The 21,669-nt window shown below is 39.4% G+C and overlaps 1 protein-coding gene across 13 annotated transcripts in view; it reads left to right on the top strand.

Moving 5' to 3' along the window:
• Positions 1-21,669, top strand: part of DOCK10 (dedicator of cytokinesis 10) — a 268,794-nt gene that overhangs the window by 152,721 nt on the left and 94,404 nt on the right. For all 13 annotated transcript variants that reach the window (XM_045078793.1, XM_045078792.1, XM_045078794.1 and 10 more), the window contains exons 4-10: positions 217-299; positions 8,269-8,341; positions 8,621-8,743; positions 8,998-9,132; positions 19,640-19,823; positions 21,119-21,204; positions 21,472-21,555. In XM_045078793.1, the coding sequence (XP_044934728.1) occupies positions 217-299; positions 8,269-8,341; positions 8,621-8,743; positions 8,998-9,132; positions 19,640-19,823; positions 21,119-21,204; positions 21,472-21,555 (768 nt within the window). The remainder of the gene's footprint in view (positions 1-216; positions 300-8,268; positions 8,342-8,620; positions 8,744-8,997; positions 9,133-19,639; positions 19,824-21,118; positions 21,205-21,471; positions 21,556-21,669) is intronic.

Raw genomic sequence — 21,669 nt, 5'->3', positions numbered from 1 at the left:
TTCCTCGTCCAAGAGTCTGGGAAAGGTCCGAGCTCTGTTTCACCTGAAAATACAAAATGGTTATAGTGAGCAAGCCCCTTACCTACCTTAAAATTGCTGACATAGTCACCTTAGTACTACCCCAGAGATTACGAGAACTATATTCGCTGTGCTTTTTGCCAGGGCATCTGATCTTTTTAATGATAATTTTTAATTGTCATTTTTTTTTTCTTTCAGGCTTGTAAATTTTACAGTTCCCAATGGTATGTGGTCAACTACAAATATGAACAGTACTCTGGAGACATCCGACAGTTACCCCGGTAAGAACCTATCAAGAGTATTCCTTGGGTGTTTCCATATACAAAATATGATTTCTGCTTAAGTTCTACCATTGTTTATAAATACATGTGTGTTAATCTAGTGTCCAAGTATATTTCATAAAATTTAAAAATAATTGTGATGATAGAACATTTTATTCAACAACATACAAACATTGTGTTGTATATGCGCAGAATCAATTGTGAGATAGAAATTATTCTTATTTAATTTTTAAACAAAGTCTTACAGTGTCATTATATCACTCTTTTGTGAGCTGTCATTTCAATAGCAGGTGTAACAGGACTAGAAAGGAACAGCTTGGACCAAAACATTTTTCTGACTATATTCTGCATTTAATGTTCAGATTTGCCACTGGTTTCATGTGTTTTCATGCTGTGATATCAAAAGTCATGAAAATAAACAACTTCCACAGAAGTGGTATATGTTTAAGAACAGCAAAAAGGGAAAATAAATAGTTATTTTTTTTTCTGTATTCTGGGGAAAGAAAGTGTTTAGGAGAAGATGTCTTTGTTTTGCACCTGTTCAAATGTCGCCGTCACGGACAAGCTTGCCTGACCTACTCCTGAACTAAAGTAGTCATTTATTCAGGTTCTTTGTCCCCCGGTAAAGCAAAAATCCCCAAAGGGCAGGGACTTTTCTTTGCAGAATCCCCTACAGGCTGAGAGAATTCCTGGCCCATGGTCGGTGTGCAATAACTACTTATTGGATATATAAACTAAGCAAATGGCAAATTTTGAAATACAACGTTCCTGTCTGGGATTGGAGTGGCTCAAGTGAAACTGCAATGAATCGGAATCCCCTAATGCATTGGGTCATCCAACTACAATAACGCAAATAGAGCAGAAAAACACTTAGTCAAAAGGGAAGTTGTTATTAGCCCTTCTGTCAAGTGGATATGTCGAGAAGATACACATTACATCTAACTTTCTAGTGGACACACGGTTTAGATTTGGGCACTATTGGCCCAGATTTCCTCTGCCCCCAGAAACAACTATTCTAGGCTTGGATACTTGGAAAGTCTGCTCTTAACTCCTGAATACAGAATTTGAAGGAGCTACATGGAATAGCTCAAAGAAGGTGCCACCTGAGCTCAAATATGAAGGAACAGGAGCTACCAGCACACGATCTTGGAAAGGAGTCCCAGAGGGAAGAGCAAGGACGGGCACCCTGGCTTGGGAACCAGCATGGTCTCCTGAGCAGAATGGGGAGGCTGGAACTGATGGTTAGAAAAGCTGGAGTAAAACGAAACCGTGGAAGAAGACGAGAGCTGGAAGGTGCTAGAAATGAGCTTGGATTCACTCTCAACACAACAGAAGCCTGGGGAAATTTTAACCTAGTGTGATGCCATCCAGTTTTCTTCTTTAAAAGATCACCTGAGCTACTCTAAGAAAAATGGGATTGTAGCAGTGAGTATACAAAAAGGAAAAAACAAACAAACAAACAAACAAACGCGGAGGGGAAAGGGGCCATTTATTTTTCAGTTGCATTACTAAGAGCAAAACAGTGTTCCTCCAAAATAGCAAAATCTTTTTTTTGCAAACCAGTGAATATTAACTTTAACCAAGTCTCTGAACATCCCTTTAAATTCAGGTCTCTCCTGATAGATAACCGTCCTCTATAAATCAGGTCGTTCCTGATAGGTAACCACCTCTACATTCATGCTAGGCTTTCCTGAGTGCTAGGCTTTCCTGAGTAATTACTGTATTTGGAATGTCTGCACATTAGTCACACACTTTTTGTAGGCACAACTGAAAAGCAAAGCATTTTTTAACATCGAGACTTCCTCTTTCTAAAAACTGTTAGGAGAAGCGGTTACAGCTTGGAAGCTGAGTCCAAGTGGTTGGAAGACCTTATGTGAATTAAGAGATTGTAGTAAGTGACATTTTACTGCCCTCCTAAGTATATGCCTTCCTGCTGACCTCAGGACTATTGAAATCATTGTTGTTGTTGTTGTTGTTTTTAAGACTTTATTTGTGTATTTGACAGAGAAAGCACAAGCAGGGGGTTAGTGAGAGAGGGAGAAGGAGACTCCCTATTGAGCAGAGAGCTTGATGCCGAGCTTGATCCCAGGACTCTGGGATCAAGGTTTGTTGAAATCTTCAGTGGCTTTGTCCCCACACACCATGATGACCTCAAGCAAAATAAATAAATGAAAGATTTCACCTTCATGGTATTCATTCTCTATTAAAACAACAGAAGAAACACCTCCCATGACAACACAGCCTAGATATCACCGTCGAATTGGAATTCTCATGGAGCATGAGAAGAAACCTCAGGAGAAATGAGACAAACATAACCGAAATACTGTTGAGAATTTCCCTTAATTGACTAAAGAAAGTGGAAGTCGATACCAAGAAGGGGAAGAATAATATTGCCACAAAATAGGAGATTTTAATGAACTATGTGTATTCAAACTGAAAATAAGAAGTTCCGGAATATTATCCTCACACCTCCCCTGAAATGATGAAGACTGTAACACTGAATAGAAAAATTATTTTCAAAATGATTTTACAAAGCCTAAGCACTCCCTATCAAGGACTACACATATTTAGGTCAGTAGTGGAAACAGATCATTTACTTGGCCTTCGGAGGCTACTAGAAGTAAATCATGTTCATGCCTCCTAGATTAGGATAATTCTCCTATGTCTGCTACCAGTTTAAACTGATCATTTCTTTTTATGAGTTGCTGAGGGTCCAAAATAAAAACTTGCAATTATGGCAGAGTGAAAAGAGAAGCATGTGTTTATATCCCTAATTTTTATTCTTTAAACTTTAAATTATGTTATTATTAATTCTTAAGAACCTCGCTTTTTTAAGTGTCTGTTCATAGGAAGATACTGGAGAGAAATATTATTTCAGGCTAGAGTGTAAAATGTAAGCCTTCACATAAAAAAATCAGCACTGAATTTGGGATTTGCAGGAGACAAGAAAGAAAAAAAAATACATGATGTCAGAGAAGCCAAGAATATACCATGTGGAAGGGACAATCCTTCAATAAAGGGTGTTGGGAAAACTGGACAGACACGTACAAAAAAATGGAACCAGGCCCTATCTGACACTATCCACAAAAATTAACTCAAAATGGATTAAAGACATGAATATAAGACCTAAAACCATAAAACTCCTAGAAGAAAATATAGGTGGTAAGCTCCTTGACATTCGTCTTGACAAAGAGGTTTTTTGGATCTGACTGCATTCAAGCAAAAATAAACATGTGGGACTACATCAAACTCAAAAACTTCACAGCAGGGGCGCCTGGGTGGCTCAGTGGGTTGAGCCGCTGCCTTCGGCTCAGGTCATGATCTCAGGGTCCTGGGATCGAGTCCCACATCGGGCTCTCTGCTCAGCAGGGAGCCTGCTTCCTCCTCTCTCTCTCTGCCTGCCTCTCTGCCTAATTGTGATCTCTCTCTGTCAAATAAATAAATAAAATCTTTAAAAATAAATAAATAAATAAATAAACAAACTTCACAGCAGCCTGATGATTTACAGAACTGTACCCCTGGGGCAAATAATACATTATATGTTAATAAAAATAACTAAAAAAAAGTCATATCAAAGGAGACCATCAGCATAATGAAAAGGCAATCTACTGAATGGGAGAACATATTTGCAGATCATGTATCAGATAAGGGATTAATATCCAAAATATACAGAAAACTCATACAACTCAATAGCAAAAAATAAAATAATCCAACTAAAAGACAAGCAGAGGACATGAATAGACCTTTTTCCAAGGAAGACAGACAGTGGCCAACCAGTACATGAAGAGTACTCATCATTAGGAAATTCAAGTAATCATCAGGAAAATACAAATCAAAACCACAGTGAAATATCACCCCATATCTATTAGAGTGACTAGTATCAAAAAGACAAGAAATAACAAGTTATAGTGAGGATGTGTCAAAAAGGGAACCCTCATGGACTATTGGTGGGAATGTAAACTGGTGTAGCCATATGCAAAACAGTGTGGAGGTCCCTAAAATATTTAAAAATAGAACTACCATGTGACATAGTAACTCCACTTCTGGGTATTTATCCAAAGAAAATAAAAACACTAATTCAAAAAGATAGGTGCACCCCCATGTTCACTACAGCATTATTTACAATAGCCAAGACATAGAAACAGCCTAAAGATCCATCAATGGATGAATGGACAAATAAAATGTGAGACAGGTAGTTAGGTAGGTAGATCGATGGGTCAATCACTGAGGTATATGGCCACTATTGTGATCCACAGTTACCAAGAATAAATGCCTGTCCAATTGGTGTTTTGTAAGAAAGAGAAGAATGGGTACATCACGCTGGCAGAAGAGGGCAGAATATGAAGTTTAGAAAGAGAGAGATTAGTGTCAAGGTCAAAGGGAGACTAATAAATAATGAGCATATAGCATAGGACAACCCCTGAGCTCAATGTCAACATTCCAAATACAAGTTTGGTTTTGCTACCTCTCCCTGTTTTTCCTGCACTTTCCTTTATGTTTCCTTGGGATGTTTTGTTAATACTCTCTTCACTGTCCTGCCATTATTTTAAGAAACCTGGAACATTCATGTTTTCTTCTCTGCAGACAGATTACGTGGAGTAACTGCTCTGAAATCAACCTTATGAATCTGCTCTGAATCTCAAGCAATGTGTTGCATCTTGCGGATTGAGAGAGAGAGGGAAGAGTTGTGTTTAGGGACTTTATTTTGCCAAGTGCAAGGAACTACTCTTTGTTCAGGAATGTCAAGATATTGTTAAGGAGAAAAGGGATATTTTGGGGTATGACAGGAAAAATTTCCCACTGGTCTTAAAATAACTCTGTCCTCTGCTACTGGGTCTGTCTTCACATAAACTTGACCTTAACCCAAAGAGGCAGAACAAGTTAACACTAAGGGCAATGGGCCCAGGTATGCTTGAGTATCTTTAAAGCTCTGTAAGAAGGGGAAAGGGGTACAGGTATACCAGCGTCCTTTAGAAGAGAACAATGGCTACAGTCTTGCTTGTTATGCTGATTAAAGCTGGTTTGGATTAATTTATCCTACATACAGGAAGTAGCATTTTGGAAATAGGGCTTCTAATCCCACCTCTTGCCCTGTGTGTTTACGTGAGTAGCTGTTACGGATTTTGCTTTCTTCTCAGTACAACAGTGAGACTAGACTAGACTGTGGAGTTCTGGCATTTGTTTACAAATGTCTGATTACACACATATATAATTTAATAAAAAGCAGTATGCTGTTTAGTACATATTTAGACTTCAGTACAAACGTTCTGTTATCTTAGAAATTTTTGAGCTTTTTCGAACTTGCAGATAAGTCATGGAGGAAGAACGTTATATTATGTATATATGAATATGTTTCTGGAATTTGGAATAATGCACACCCATTTGAGTAAAGTTAATATACATCAATGAACAGACATTTATCACTTGCTTACCATGTGCCAGAAACTATGGTGGAGATAATCTTAGAATACACATTCCCTACCACTGTTCTTTCAAGTTCTGGCTTTTAAATAAGCCTGTTACCATTTACAACTACTTACCTATGGGCTTTGGAATTTTATATCAAGACTGCACAACCCACACAAAATAGATAAATAAATCAGGACTAGGGCTGAAGGAAGACCCCAGATAACATCTTTAATACCCAATACCAACGACTATATACCCCAGAATAGCTTTACTTTTCTTGGTTATTCATTTTGGTAGCAAGTAACTTACATTAATTTGAATTTATGAGATAAATTCACAATAGTAATAAGACCATTTTTAGAAACCTGTTTAACACATTAGAGGTGCATCTTAGGATATCAATCGCCAAAAAATGTGTTTTAGCATCACCAAAATGCCTTCAAAGAACAGTTTTAAATGCTACCATTTTGCATTCTTTCACTATGTCATCTCCTTGGTTACCTTGCCTATTATGATGCAATCAGCAAATGTGTATTGAGCTTCTCTACAGAAGGAAAAGACAAAGCTGGGGGAGGTGTAGGTGGAACTTCAGTGAAGGCCCTGGCTTTAAGAAATATGTCATCTGCCTGCTTCCTCCTCTCTCTCTGCCTGCCTCTCTGCCTCTACTTGTGATCTCTGTCTGTCAAATAAATAAATAAAAATCTTTAAAAAAAAGAAACAAGTCATCTGGCATGCCTTGGTGGTTCAGTCCATTCAGAGTCCAGCTGTTGGTTTTGGCTCAGGTCCTGATCTCAGGGTCTTGATCTCAAGGTTATGAGATCTAGCCCCGTGTAGGGCTCCAAGCTCAGTGGGGAGTCTGTTTGAGCTCCTCTCTCCCCCTCTCCCTCTGTCCCTCCCAATCATGCGCTTTCAACTCTCTCTCTAAATTAAATAAATCTTTTTTTTAAAAAAAGCAGAAACATGTAATTGGTGGAGGGTAAGACAGGTATGCAAGTAACAGATTTGGGTAAGCATCGCAACAGATGTGTGTCTGGCATCTACAGGAAGAGAGTCCTCATTTGTAGAGTCTAGGATGCCTTTGTGGAAACTACTTTGGGGGCATGAACACTTTTTAGACTACAGTGGAATATTATTTAGCCTTAAAAAGGAATGGAATCCTAATACATGCCATAACATGAATGAACCTTGAAAACATTTTACAGTGAGTGAAATAAGCCAGACATATACTGACACATATGGGATGATTCCACTTGCATCATGTACCCAGAGTAGTCAAATACATAGGGACAGGAAGTAGAACAGTAGTTACCAGGGGTGGGGGAAGGGAGAGATGGGCTGTGGTGAGGATGGTAACAATAATGTGAATGTACTTAGTGCCACTGAACTGGACACTAAACATAGTTAAAATCGTAATTTTCCTATTCTGTACTTTTTACCACACTTGGAAAAAATTCTCTTGTCAGGGAGAGAGACTGTGGCTCTGATCTCAGGCTTTTCCATTTTTAATAATGAGGTCAGTGTTCTTTCTTTGCTCCACCTTGCCCAGCTGTGAGCCGGGAACGGGCATGTTCAGGTCTTTCCCAGGGAAGGTAAAGAATATTTTGGACCCATCTGAATGCGTTGAATCCCTGTGTGAATCCAGTCTGGTAATTTTATGCATGCTTTAATAAAGACTCATTGGTCATGCCCCTTTCTATATAGAATACCATCAACATAGGAAAATATTTGTGATAGGAATAACTGAATGAGCACCCTGGGATTTTTTTCTCAATAGATTCTGAGGTTGCTTCTACACAATATAAATCACCCTGAAAAACAGAAGTGTTCCACGCAAATTCTGCATGTAGGGTTTTCTAGCTAGGTGTCAAGGAGCGCCTGAACCTTGGATACTGTTGATCACCCCTTCATTCAGCCCTGAGTTGTGAAATACAAACAAGCCAAGGGAAGTTTATTTTTGTCTTGTTTCACCATTTATAGTACCAGGTGCACACTCTTGCTGCTGTGGGCTGGTCAGCCTTCCAGTGCTGCCAAGGAAATGAACCAAGGAAATGAACACAATTGTATTCACAGTTGTGAACACAATTCCACGAAGTTAGGTGAGGGTGTTCTTTGGTGGAGACTTCGGTTAGGAGAACAGCGCACCCTAGTGGCCGGAGCACAGACTGGTTCTCAGGAACGTGGTTTTTCAAATGTTCATCTCCATAGCCTTAAGAGGTACCCTTAACATCGCTACTTCATATTCCACTGCAGAATGTGGACGAAGAAAAATAGAAACCACTAAACCTTTAAAACTGTCCTGCTTTCCTTCGTCTCCTTCGAGAAGATATGTGTCAATCTGAATAAATATTAACTCCGTGGTTTGAAAATAAGAGGTTTCTTTGCCTGAAATAAGATGTAATGGTGTAGGGGAAACGTTAATACTTCCAAAGGAAATAGGGCACTCACTTGATTACGTTATTTTACATAAAAAGCGCAAGAGTTGTTACCCAGGGAATAGTGGAAAACGAAAGCCATGTCTCAAATGACAAATCAGAAACTGTTTGTTTGTTTTTCATACCAGAGCAGAATACAAACCAGAGAAACTTCCTTCACATTCCTTTGAGGTTGACCATGAAGATGCTGATAAGGATGAAGTAAGTACATTGTTGAAAGTGAAATGTTTAAAATGGGAGGATATTTAGTTCCTGTCTTTCACTAGAGCATTTCACATTCTGACCAGATTAACACATTCTGACCAGATTAGCCCTACTTGCATAAGGACTTTTCGTCCAAATGAGTCACATTTGTTTTGAAATGGAACAGGATTATTTAAGATGAACCAACGAGAGAAAGAGGAGGTTCATTTTTAAGTGCAGGGTCTAAGATCTGGGATTCACAAGATTGCAATCATGCCAACGGTGCTTCTTCTCCAGGATACCACCTCCCACTCATCATCTAAGGGTGGAGGGGCAGCGGGAGGAACCGGAGTTTTCAAGTCTGGGTGGCTCTACAAGGGGAATTTCAACAGCACCGTGAACAATACCGTTACTGTTCGGGTAAGGAGACATCAAGACTCATCTTTGTTTCTGCCAGTTTTCTTGACACCCCCTCCTTCGGTCACAGCACAGAGGAGAGTCATTTGCATTAGGTTTATGTTTCGTGTCATATTTTATTTATGAGAAAGGAGGATGCTGTTCTCTAGAACAGTGCCCTAGAAATGTAGCCCTCCTGAAGGAATTGGAAAAATTCTAATTTCTCAAATGGTGCACGGCAATTGGCACTACCTCTGTGTATCTTTTCCTTTATTTAGTCCTTCAAAAAGCGCTACTTCCAGCTGACTCAGTTGCCAGATAACTCCTACATCATGAATTTTTACAAAGATGAAAAAATATCCAAAGAACCCAAAGGCTGCATCTTTTTGGATTCCTGTACAGGTGTGGTACAGGTGAGTGGAAATCCCTCCTCCTCCTTGGTTTTTTTTTTTTCCCCCCTCTCAGGTTTTTTAATCTGAGTGCATTCATCCAGTCATCAGTCATTCATTCCATAAGAGTTTACAGAGTATCTGATATGACCCAAGAACTGGTCTAGACCTTAGGATTCAGTGGAAATTAAGGCAGCCTCACTTTCTGCTTTCACAAAACTCACTTTCCATAAAAGAAGAAAAACAGAAAATAAGCAAAGAAAAAAATCAACAGAATGGAATCCATTGGTGAAATCTGGAATAAAGTAAATAAATAGAGCTGTGGAAAGGAGAGAGACAAATGGCAAGGTTGGAAAGCAATGTTAATGCTGCAGAAGTGAGGAAAAACATTTTCAAAGAGAAATTATTTGATCTGAAAACTAAAGAATGACTAGGGCAGCAAGTGCAAAGGTCCTGAGGCAAGAGCAAGTTTGGTGCATTCAAGATGGGGGGAAATGACCACCTGTGTAGCTACAGTGTAGAGAGCCACTAAGCTAAAGAATTCAGTAAGATAATATGTAAACCATATAGTTCACTATACTACATAAGTACTATATTATTGGGTAATAATGAGAGAGTAAATTTACAGTGTACACATACATCATCTTCCTTCTGAAGGAGGTTTCCTTCAAAGACAAGGATTATATTGATTCCCAAGAACTTAATTTCAGAAACAAGACACAGTGCTTTTAATAGACAATGCTGTTCTGCGAACTCTTGGTCTTCAAACTGTCTTTCTTAGTATTCAATGTGACGAGGACCACCGTGGCAAAGGAAAGCAGAATAATTCCATAGACCTCTTTGGGACATCTTGCTTTCATTTATTCTTTTTGCTCTGATGAAATAAGTATCCTTATTCCTTCTTGCATAAAAATTAAAGCAACCAAATGTTATAGCAAACTCTTCTTGAATTTCACAGGAAGATACTGGCTCATTGAGCTTGAGGACTGTGTTTCTGGTCCCAGGCCACTAGGAGCAGATCCTTCTCTTCCCACCAAGCCACAGGCATTCACATAGCTTGCTCCATAGTTGGGATCATGTCTTGGATTAATACCAGCGGCGCTTGGATCTGCAGATGCAAAAATGGAGTTTTCTCTAGTCGCTTAGGCCTAGCCTTTTTCTGGATGGTTTATCTTTTAAAATCTGGAATTCCTCCAGAAAGTAATAATGCTGAACTTTAAAAGGAAAGAATTAATTAAGTGTTGCTGAGCACTAGGTTGGAAGTGAAAGATAATTGCATTTTAATGCAGACACCAGCTTTCCATATGGAAAGGGCAATAAGGGTCTAAATGGAGGGTGAAGATCGTTTTCCATTGTTGATCGCAAAGGAAACTCTTTGGCTTTAGAAATATCAAGTAAAACTTGAACAGTAGGTTAAAGATCAATAATTACATTTTATAGACATTGAACTAAAATATTGAAAATTGAATAAATAAAATTTAAATATTTTCTTTTCTATTTTTTCCTTCAAAGCTTGCTCTAGCAAATGCGTTATCATCTTTTAGAAAGTATCACTGTGGGCCGGGCTACATATTAAGCTTGCAGAGATACATATTGATATGATATTTTTCTTCAAAGAATCCTACAACTCCATGTTGTACCTTGGTATTCAAATACCAAGTATTCAAATACCTTGGCATTCAAATCTGACCTTCACTATTGGAACCTCTTCTCCATTTTGTCTTGGGCTGTGGTTCGGTCTCTGTTTAAGTGATGCCTTGGAGCTGGAGAGTGTCTCCTAGGAGAAAATACAGCTTGGGGTTCACACGGGTTTAGCGTTCAAATCCTGGTTTCAGCATTTACTGCTGGAGGCTTTGAGTAAGTTACTCAAGCTCTGAGCTCAGGTTCCTCATCGGTAAAAAGGAAAAAGGATCTAGGAGACAGTGTGTCCTCAGCCATTCTTCCCTAGTCTTATAACTAAACTAACGTGATTTCACTCCTTGGTGAGTCACAGGTAGAAACACACCAGGTGAGTTGTAATGCAAGAGAAACTTCATTTGCAGCAAATATGAAGATAATGAGGAATAACTTACAAAGTTGTGACTCCCCAGCAAGGATGAGTGGGTTTACTTTATTTAAGCTTAGGCTGAATGTTAGAAAGGAGAGCCTTGTCAATGTAGAGACAGATATAAGATCATGCAAGTGTCATAAGGGAACATGCCTCTACAAACAATGTATGTTATGTAAATGACATTATGCATTATGTAACTAATACATATTATATATGTAATGCATATATTACAATTACATAAAATGTAATTACATATTACATAAATTACATAAAACAATACATATTACAATGCATAATACAATTATGTAAATATAAATATACATTTTAATATTATAATGAGTTGTCGGTTACTCTAGGTCACTCCAAGGTCCATCTGCACAGGGGGGGTTGGGGGGTCAAGCTCAAACTGGTCTGTGCTTTTTGGGCTCCAGGAGTTCTTCATACAGGCAGCTACTACTTGTGGAGTTGTCTTGGCTTCCATCATGGGATGCTGTGTCCTTCAGGTCTTTTGCCTGAGTTAAGAGATGCCAGAAAAAGGAGCTTAAGGAAAAATGTGGGACAAGGTCAGGGGTATGAGCAAGTGAGCAGTGAAGGTCAGATCTGGCTGGTGATAGTCTTTTCTTTAAGTATAAAGGTCACAACTTTGAGAGATAGTCACTCAATGGTGGAAAGGCCTTCCTAGAAAAACTCAATTCACCTTCCTGAAATTTCTACCTAAATATGCTTACTTATTCATTTATTTTTTGTTCATTCATTCACTCATTCAACAAATTTATTTAGTCCCTCTGACATACTAGGAACTCTGCTCAAGCATTGCAAATTTTCTGCTGAAGTCATAATCAGAGAGAGACACAGGCTCATTCCTAACTTATACAGTGTCACAAAAGCTATAAAGGGCACCTACTGTTAATTGTTCTAGGAGCACATAAGAGTAATGAACTCTTTTGGGTCAGCCAGCGGGATTCCTCAAGTAGATTTTACACATTAAAGCACAAATGAATAATCCTACTTCATTTTCCAGGAGAGAGCCATTCAAATATTTGGGAACATCCATTACATCTTTTAGAGTTCAGCTCTATACCTCCTCGTTTCTATTCCTCTTTATTAAGACCTTGTAGCCTTTTGTAGGGGGAGGACCTCCAGCTTCTTTAGATCACTTTGGGAAGATAGACATCTGGGTTACTTATCCCCTTGTATCTGGATCCTGGTTCTTACATATTTGCTTATAGCTCTTTTTGACTTAGGAGTTCTTACAACTGAAAGGAAGATTCTCAATGATGCACTCACTGCAAGTTTAGTCATTGCTATCACAAGCTCTCAGGTACAAAACGTCCCTGAAGATGAAACACATACACACAAAAACACAGAACAAATGAATAATAGAATGAGTCAGACTTATTTTGTCAAGAATCATAATCCATTTCCCTTGAATAAAATAGAAAAGAGGAACAAAGACCTTACCTCAGAAGTGATACCTACCATCTGTCATTCTAAGAAAGTCCAGACTCCTAAGAGTCTTAGTAAAACAAGCCATTTTCATTTGTTTCATTCACACTCAATCTATATCATTGTGTTCTACGAATAGCCCTTGGAATTCTGAGAAATATATTTTAAGGGTGACATCAAGTAGAGAAAGACTCGTAACCAGTAAATCTCTCAGAGATTTTTGGTGACGTTTATGAGTGGAAATTTTCTGGATCCTAGTTAAAAAAGAAAAAAAAAATAACAGTAGTTTTCCACTGTATAATATCATCAAACAGTAATATTAGATCTGTTTATATGCTGTGCATTCCCAATCTGGAGCAGAACTTCCAGTTTTTGCTGCTTCCATTCTGATCTGATATGAAGGGATATTCAAGCCTCTGTGATCTTATCGTGTTCCTTCAAAGTCTTCATACTCATTCATCTACTGGCCTACCCATCCATCCACTCAAGGTCCTACAGTTATGGAAGAAAATGAATGAATAGTCCAAGAATTCCATCTGCTAGGTTTCCTACCTCAACATTAATAATGACTGATGTCACTTGACACAGGCTTAAATGGGACTGAGGCTGCCAAACACTGCTCCTTTCCTCCCAGTGCTAAATCTGCCACTTGTGGATATAGATTCCAAGACAATTGCCTTGAGTCCCCTGGGTGGCTCAGTCAGTTAAGCATCCAGTTCTTGGTTTTGTGTCAGGTCATGATCCCAAGGTCATGAGATCAAGCCCTGTGTAGGGCTCTGCACTTAGTGCAGAGTCTGCTTGAGATTCTCCCCCTCTCCCTCCCCTTCTGTCCCTCCCCCAACTCACACACACATGTGCTCTCTCTCTCTGTCTGTCTCTCAAATAAATAAATAAATGAAATCTTAATTTAAAAAAAAAAAGACAATGGCCTCATGGGCTTGACCAAAGTCTAGAAACTCAGATCCATTCTGCAGCTCAGACAGCCCGCCACACGAGGGAAGTAGGTCAAGGTGCACGCAACAGGGCACAGCGTGGACTGTGCAGATCTATATTGGGCTCGTCCACAGAAAGGGAATCAAATTAGGAGGGGAAAATGGAGTGTACCTGCCAAGGGAAACAAATCTAGAAACTACGTATGACCTATAAACCTCCCATTAACAAAGTCAGGCTCTGCAGAACATCATTTCCGATGAAAACAATAAAAACCAGAATGACACTTATACTTTTCTTCATCTATATGCTATTTGACAACAGTTGATGAAACATGCATGGTTATTATCCCACTGGATTAAAATAAAACTCACGGAGCTAGAGTGGCTTTCCCAAACCACAGAGCTAGTAAATGGAAAAATTAGGTTTGAAGTAGAGGAACGTCCAAAAGCACCAAAAGATGCCCAAGGGGGCACCTGGGTGGCTCAGTCATTAGGCATCTGCCTTCGGATCAGATCAGATCCAATCCGATCTGATCTGTGGGGCTGATCATCGAGCCCCACATTGGTCTACCTGCTCAACAGAAAGTCTGCTTCTCCCACTCCTACTCCCCCTCCTATGTTCCTTCACTTGCTGTCTCTCTCTCTGTGTGTGTCAAATAAATAAATAAAATCTTTTAAAAAAAAATTAGGATGCCCAAGGAAATGGTCAGTCATCCTACATCATGTGGGCATGCCTGCATACATACATCTATTTTCCTGCAAGCCACATAGACAGAAGAAACACTAAAAAGATAAGCTCATGCATCATTTTAAGCCATGAGGTTTAAATGCAGGGTTTATTTCAGCAAATATATATTGAAAATTTTGCTGTGCAAGGCTTTGTGGGAAAGCCAAATATGGATCAAATGCAGCTCTTGTCTTCAAAGAGCTCCCAGCCTATGGGAGAGGATGTGCAAGAAAAGAAAAAAGAAATACACACATGCAGATACAGAGAGGGACATATCTCAATAGATTCTGAAAACATATGCAAGAATATAAATTGCATGTATCATGGCATGAGGCTTTATGATGTTATATATAGTCATATACATATATGTAAAGTATGCTGTATTTCTGCTTATTTGTTTACTGGCATTCTATAACACTAGTATGTAAGTTCAGTGAGGGCAAGTGCTTTACTTGAAATTTTCTAACACTATGTCTCTGGTACATAGAAGGTGCCTAGTGCATTTTTGTTGAGTGAAATTAAATTAATAAACATGCAGAGAATGGGAAAGATTCTATAAATGGTATCCACCAACCCCAGTAACCTGTATGTGACATATGTGTTTCTTTTTAAAACCGTTCTTTTCTTCCTGCAAAATTCTGCAGAAGTTGCTAGTAACACATTGGAACAACGGCATGATGGAGTATTTTGTTTGGATAACTTCCTTTGACATTTGGTTCTCCATCGCCTTTGGTGGCTCTGTTGGAGTATCTATTCTGGAACCTTTCCAGATGAATATTGCAGAAACAGTGTGCTACCACTCATGAGACACATCAGAGCATGTTAGGGCATATTCGCAGTTTCCTGTTCTTTTTTTTTTTTTTTTCCTTTAAAGATTTTATTTAGTTGACAGAGATCACAAGTAGGCAGAGAGGCAGGCAGAGAGACAGAGGGGGAAGCAGGCTACCTGCTGAGCAGAGAGCCGATGCGGGACTCAATCCTAGGACCCCAAGATCATGATCTGAGCTGAAGACAGAGGCTTTCACCCACTGAGCCACCCAAGCGCCCCAGTTTCCTGTTCTTTATCAAGCTGTGTAGATGGACTGTGGTGGGCTTGAGTACACAAAGTAGTTGCATCTACCACAAAGGACACTGTTTTCAGGGATACAGGAAAACTGGGGGAAGAACAAAAAGAACGTGAGTATTTCTGGATTACCGCTGTAATGACGTAACAGTTGCATTTTGAGATTATTAAACTGTCTCAAGGATTTTCTATTTTTGTCCATTCTTTTTTGTTATTTTGTATGCCATTATCTTAGAGATCACAGAGAGTGAGATAGGAAACCACTTAGGGCATCATAATCTTCCCCAGCATAAACTCCTCTACATTGCAAGTAAGTAGTTCGATTTTGCCCTAAATAGAAAAAGATGATTTGGGTTTTGAGCAGCTGCAAATGGAATATTTATTTCACTAATAAAAATCTCTTTTTGAAAAACAAGGGCTTGGGGCGCCTGGGTGGTTCAGTGGGTTAAGCCTCTGCCTTCAGCTCAGGTCATGATCCCAGGGTCCTGGGATCGAGCCCCACTCGATCAGGCTCTCTGCTCAGTGGGGAGCCTGCTTCCACCTCTCTCTCTCTGCCTGCCTCTCTGCTACTTGTGATCTCTCCCTCTGTCAAATAAATAAGTAAAATCTTAAAAAAAAAAAAAAAGAAGAAGAAGAAGAAGAAAGGAAGAAGAAGAAAAACAAGGGCTTGTTAGACTTTGCTCAAATTTTTACAAAATATTTTTTTTTAAGATTTTATTTATTTATTTGACAGACAGAGATCACAAGTAGGCAGAGAGGCAGGCAGAGAGAGAGGAGGAAGCAGGCTCTCTGCTGAGCAGAGAGCCCGATGCGGGGCTCGATCCCAGGACCCTGGGATCATGACCTGAGCCGAAAGCAGAGGCTTTAACCCACTGAGCCACCCAGGCGCCCCCAAAATATTTTTTAAAATATTGCTGAAGTTGGCAACCATAATCAATTTTTTTGAAATACAGAATGCCATTTAGAAAATCAAGTTCTGTCCACGTTTTGTCATGTTTTCTATCTAGAATTCTTTTAGTTCCTTGTCATCTGCATTTGAAAGCAGGTTGCAACTCAATCCATTTTAATTAATATAATTAATGTAAACGTTTTTACATAGCTTTGCATCTCCCTGTCCACATTACTTACAGCATGAGATTAATTAAGCAGATTCTTTCATGTGTTTGTTTTCAAGACAACACTGAGATTTGCTTGCATTTTGCTGTACTTAGCAATATTCTAGCCAAAGCCATGTCCTGAACTCTGAGCATTCTGACTTCTTTCTCTTCTTGTTGTTTTGTAAAGGAAAACTGTGTCTTCTTTTATACTTGCTCTCAGCCAAGTTGTCTTTGCCCTTAGACCTTCTGTGTGGGTGCAGAATGCACATAGCTTTATGGACTTCCTTCATCAGAACTCCAGACACGTGTGGCAGGGTGTGCGGAGGGAGTCTGCCCACACCACCTGCGAAGACCGTAGCTTCTAAGAATTGGCATTCTGAAAGAAGCTGTCTAAATGTTTGCTTTTGCACACTAAACTCTAGGGCCATAACTGTCTTTCTGGCAACCTCCACTGTGTTTACACTACAACCAAAATGATCTAAAAATGCATCTCTGGCCTTTTATCAGTCAAAGTCAGCCTGTCTTCTGCTCTTACAGAACCCAGAGGGTCCTAGGAGAATAGCAGTATTCTCATGTTGCAATAGGATTCCTGTTCTCAAGAAGAATTTTTATACCTTCATTTTATACCTCATCTTCAACACATTCACAGATCTTCCAATTTCACATTTGTGTAATTCACTGGTTGTCTCCCCTGTTCTGGCAGGGTAGAGACTGTCTGTTTTTGTCCAGCACAACCCATGAACCCGATAGACAGCACTTTATGAATGAATGCTATCACAGCACTGAGCACTGAGGGTAACCAGCCAGCCTCTGCCCTTCTCCAGCTCACAGACTATTAAAAGAGCCAGCCAGCAAGTGAGTCATTACAAGGCAAAGAGATAATAATACTTGAAGATAATACAGAAAAGCATGAGCTGGAGCCAAGAGTTTGTCCTTGAAAGAATCTAGAAAGTGGCACTTAAGCTATGAAGTTCTACAGTGAGAATCACTGCTACTTTTTAAGCTAATTCTTTCTCCTTCGGGGCCTGAATTTTTTATTTTCTTGAGCCATATGTGTTCCTCCTGTCTGTTCTCAGCATGTAGAGAATCTATGACATCCCAGGCCATGACCGTTTGGTATGCCCTTGGTTTGCCAAGGAGGGGGCAGGGAAGGAGAATAGCATCTTGGCTCCTGGGTAACCTCAGTAGGTATTAGAGTACATAGAGGTCATTTCCCTTCTCTGCCACTTGTTACCTGCAGAATCCCAAACACATTTTAACTTATCTCCCCAAGTCTCCATATCATTCTATGTTAAATGGAATAATACAATTTGTCTCACAGAGTTGTTACAGGACTAAGTGGAATAATGGCTGTGAATGCCCAGCATGGTACCTGGCATCTAGATAACCAGTGTTTAGTAAGTGTCATATTTGTGGTAGTAATCATGATACTGTGGAAGTGGAAGGGAACAAGTTATTTTAGGATAGTCTCTGAGAACATTGCAAAGAAGATATTAACAGAAGGTTATTAAAAATTGTTTTTTTCTTGCCACCAAGAATTATCAAAAAGAATTTTTTACTTTGATATTTAGCCATAATCTCACAGTATGGCAATACTCTCATCTTACTATTCGTCTCCTGTTTATATTTTACTTGGTTATGTAGCCTTCACTCAGTTAAAATTGTGGGTGCCCTAATGGTTTCCTAGCAGTATGGGTAAGAGATCATTACCTGTATCAGAATTACCTGAAAGTGAATTAGAAATGGACTAGGAAAGTGCTCTTGTAATTTGCTCCTGTATTCCCTCCACTCTCAGTGGGCTTCTCCCGTTGGAACAGTTGACTCTTTTGGCAGATTTCAACTTGGATGCCCCTTCCAGGGAAGAAGTAGCTACTCAGAAGTCTGAAGTAGCTACTCAACCCCTTAGCCCATTTTCATTCTCTGAACAGCACAGATCTCTGTTTTCCAGTTTGTTTATTCCTTTCATTCACTGTTCCCTACAAATGTCAGTTCCCCAAGAAGAGGAACCAATCCTATTCCATTATAAAAGGTGACTATTTTGAGCCCACTTGGTCCTGAACCCTCCTCTACAATAGCACAGGGTATAATGGTGAGCAGAACCGGCCCTGCCCTCCTACATGCAGCCATGAGGGAAACACATGTTGATCAAAACAGACAAATGAAAATGAGTTAGTATATCATTCCAAATTGGACTAAGTGCCCTGGAAGACAAGAACCTTGTCCTAACAGAGGAATTTGGGAAGGTTTACTTGAGGAAGTATAACTTCATTTGAGATCCGAAGAGTGACTACGATTACCCTGAGTAGATGAGGGGCAAACATGGTGCTGATTGTGTGCAAGCATACGCATAGGGGAGGGGCTGCTTCGGGCCTTGTGACAGCAACACAGCTTGTGACAGGAGCACATTCAGGAACTAGAGCAAAGCCTCATGGGTTCATCACCAAAGGCAAAGTAGAGATGTGAGGTTGGAGAAAAATCTGGAGATTGATGGAAAAGCCAGAGCCACAGAAGGAAATGGAGTGCCCTGTCACGTGGATGTCATGTCTTTTAAAGCCATTGGACCAGATGAGAGAGAAAAGGAGTCTGAGGCAAAGCCAAAGTCAGAATTAAATGTCACCAAGTTAAGGAAGAGCCAGTAGAGATGACCGAAAGTGGTGGCCAGTGAAAAAGAAAGAAAACCAGAATTGAGTGTGGTCATGAAAACCAGACACAGACGGATTTCAAGAAGGAGCAATTGGCCACCATGTTAATTCAACTGAAAAGTCAGGAAGATGCAAAGAAAGGAATGTCCCTTGGATAATATAGCAGCATAGAATTTGTTAATGACCATGACAAGTGCTGTCATGGGGTATGACAGGGCCAGAAGCCCAAATGGAGTGAGTAGTGGACAGAACACAGGAATGAAGAAGTGAAGGTAGAAACTCAAATCAACCATCTGAAGTTTAGAGTATATTCCCACAGGTATCGGAAGAAGAAATTTTGAAGCACCATGCTCATCCAATCAACAAAAACCTAAATAAAATATCTATCTGTATAAAAAGCCGTGAAAAATAACAAACAAAACAATTCATACCTAGCCAAATTTTTCTCTTGATCTTTATGTTACTCTCCTGCCTGGAAACGCTTTGGAAGCGTGACCCCATAAAAAAAGGTCTTTCACTCTCTAAGACTTATTATCTTGTGTTTTTTCTTTCTTTCTTTCTTTTTATACCACAGAATAACAGATTAAGAAAATATGCCTTTGAATTGAAAATGAATGACCTAACCTATTTTGTCCTGGCGGCGGAAACAGAGTCAGATATGGATGAATGGATCCACACCCTGAACCGCATCCTGCAAATCAGTCCCGAGGGGCCCTCTCAGGGGAGGAGAAGCACAGAGCTTGCAGAACTGGGGCTGGGTGAGAGCAGATGCCTCCACTTCTACTTCCCTTCCTTTGTAAAGTGTGACCCATGCATCTGCCTTCATTTAAACTGCTAGTAACTGTGGTAGTTGTCAGGTCCCGCTTATCCATCCCTGAGCTATTCGCTCCAGAAAATCACACCTAAATCTTGACTTTTAGTGAATAGTGAGGGTCACCACACACAGGTATGATTTTGAGTTTACTGGCAATGATTTGAGGATAGAAGTCATTTGTCAGTAGTATTAAAATGTACCCAAGTGTGATGGGAGGTTCATGTAGATGGGGTAGTTGTGTTTCATAGCATTTAATTTAACTGGATTGAATTAACTAAGATGATATTATATAAAGACAAATTTATATTACATCCTTTTAGTTGAAAGATATTTTTAAAAAAAGGAAGAAAGATATCTTTCATGAATGCTTTTTGACCATACTGAGATCAGCTTATATGTGACAGTTCCATAAAGTTTGCACAGTACTCAAGATCTTTATAAGATAAAAAAACTTTTCTTTTTCCCATCCTTATTACATCTTAAGATTCTAATTCATTCTACGCAAAGAAAAGAGAGCAAGAGAGAGGAAAGGACAGGGGATGAGAAAGGTAGAAAAACAGGTCTCTCCCTGCGTCGTAGACATGTGACCTATGAAAGACAAATTTACCTTCAGAGTTGGTTGCTCCTCCCAAAGGAAAACTATTTTAAGTCCTTTTGCCCAGCACTGTGGGATGTTAGAAACCAGAGTCTCTAAATTCTAGTAGTCTAAATATCATATGAAAGAGGCATGGGGTCATGAGGAAGAAAACTGAGGTTGACTTTAACACAACTACTATATACTGTGGTGGGTGTTCTACATTCATGATTTACTTAGTAATGATCAACAAGAATATCAATGTTTACAGAATTTTAGAGAGTTTAACTAACCAAAGCTAGAATGCAAGTTTGACATTGATGGCCTGAGAGTCAGAATTATCAAAAATGTATACACGTATAAAACATTTCAGTATGCATTGATGAGGTAAGCCATGACAACCCCAGGTATAAAGGTAGTATTAGAAGGATCAAGAGTTCTTATGGGCTCAGGATGGTGTCATGGAAAGAATCCCAAAATGACCATCAGGAGGTCTGATTTCCAGGTCCAGATCTTATAAGTGTATAGAGTCCTACAGCCAAGGTACAATGAAGGCATCTGCTCACTAATATTCACCCCGCATGCAGTTTTGATATGTCACAGCCTAGAGTAATGTATGATTAATAAGTATTACTTGGTAACTTCTCTTGGTGTATCTTTTCAAGATTCGCTGGATAATTCTATAACTTGTGAATGCACGCCAGAGGAAACAGAGTCTTCAGAAAACAGCCTACACCCAGACTTCGCAAAAGTAATAAAGCTGACATTTTGCTATGCAAATAAATTTGAATTACTTATTAGTTATTGCTTTCGTGAAAAAGATGGAAATGCTGTATTTTAAGATTTAGACTAAGACAAACAACACTTAAAAGCATGTTTTGATAAGATTTGCTGAGTGTTGATGGAGGATATTAAAACAGTGTAATAATAAGGAACAATTTCTTGCCCATGTGGATGGGGCCGAGCTGTAAGTATCTGGATACTTAGCTACCAAGAGCTAACACAGTTTTCTCCGTAGTACCTCACAGAAACTGAAGAGACTGTCAAAACAACTCGAAATATGGAGAGGCTAAATCTGTTCTCACTGGATCCAGATATAGATGTAAGTCAGAATTCTTTCTAAGCAGATGTGAACTTGATCCACACACGTGTGTGTTATGATTAAGAATTCTTTTATTTTCTGTGATGGGTGTTCGTTGAGAAAGACCTTCAACAT

Source organism: Mustela putorius, unplaced genomic scaffold (genome assembly GCF_011764305.1).
Source record: "Mustela putorius furo isolate JIRA1106 unplaced genomic scaffold, ASM1176430v1.1 tig00000275_pilon_pilon_pilon, whole genome shotgun sequence".
Classification (NCBI taxonomy): domain Eukaryota; kingdom Metazoa; phylum Chordata; class Mammalia; order Carnivora; family Mustelidae; genus Mustela; species Mustela putorius.
Note: the sequence above shows the minus strand (reverse complement) of the source record. Positions and strands in the feature narration are given on the sequence as shown.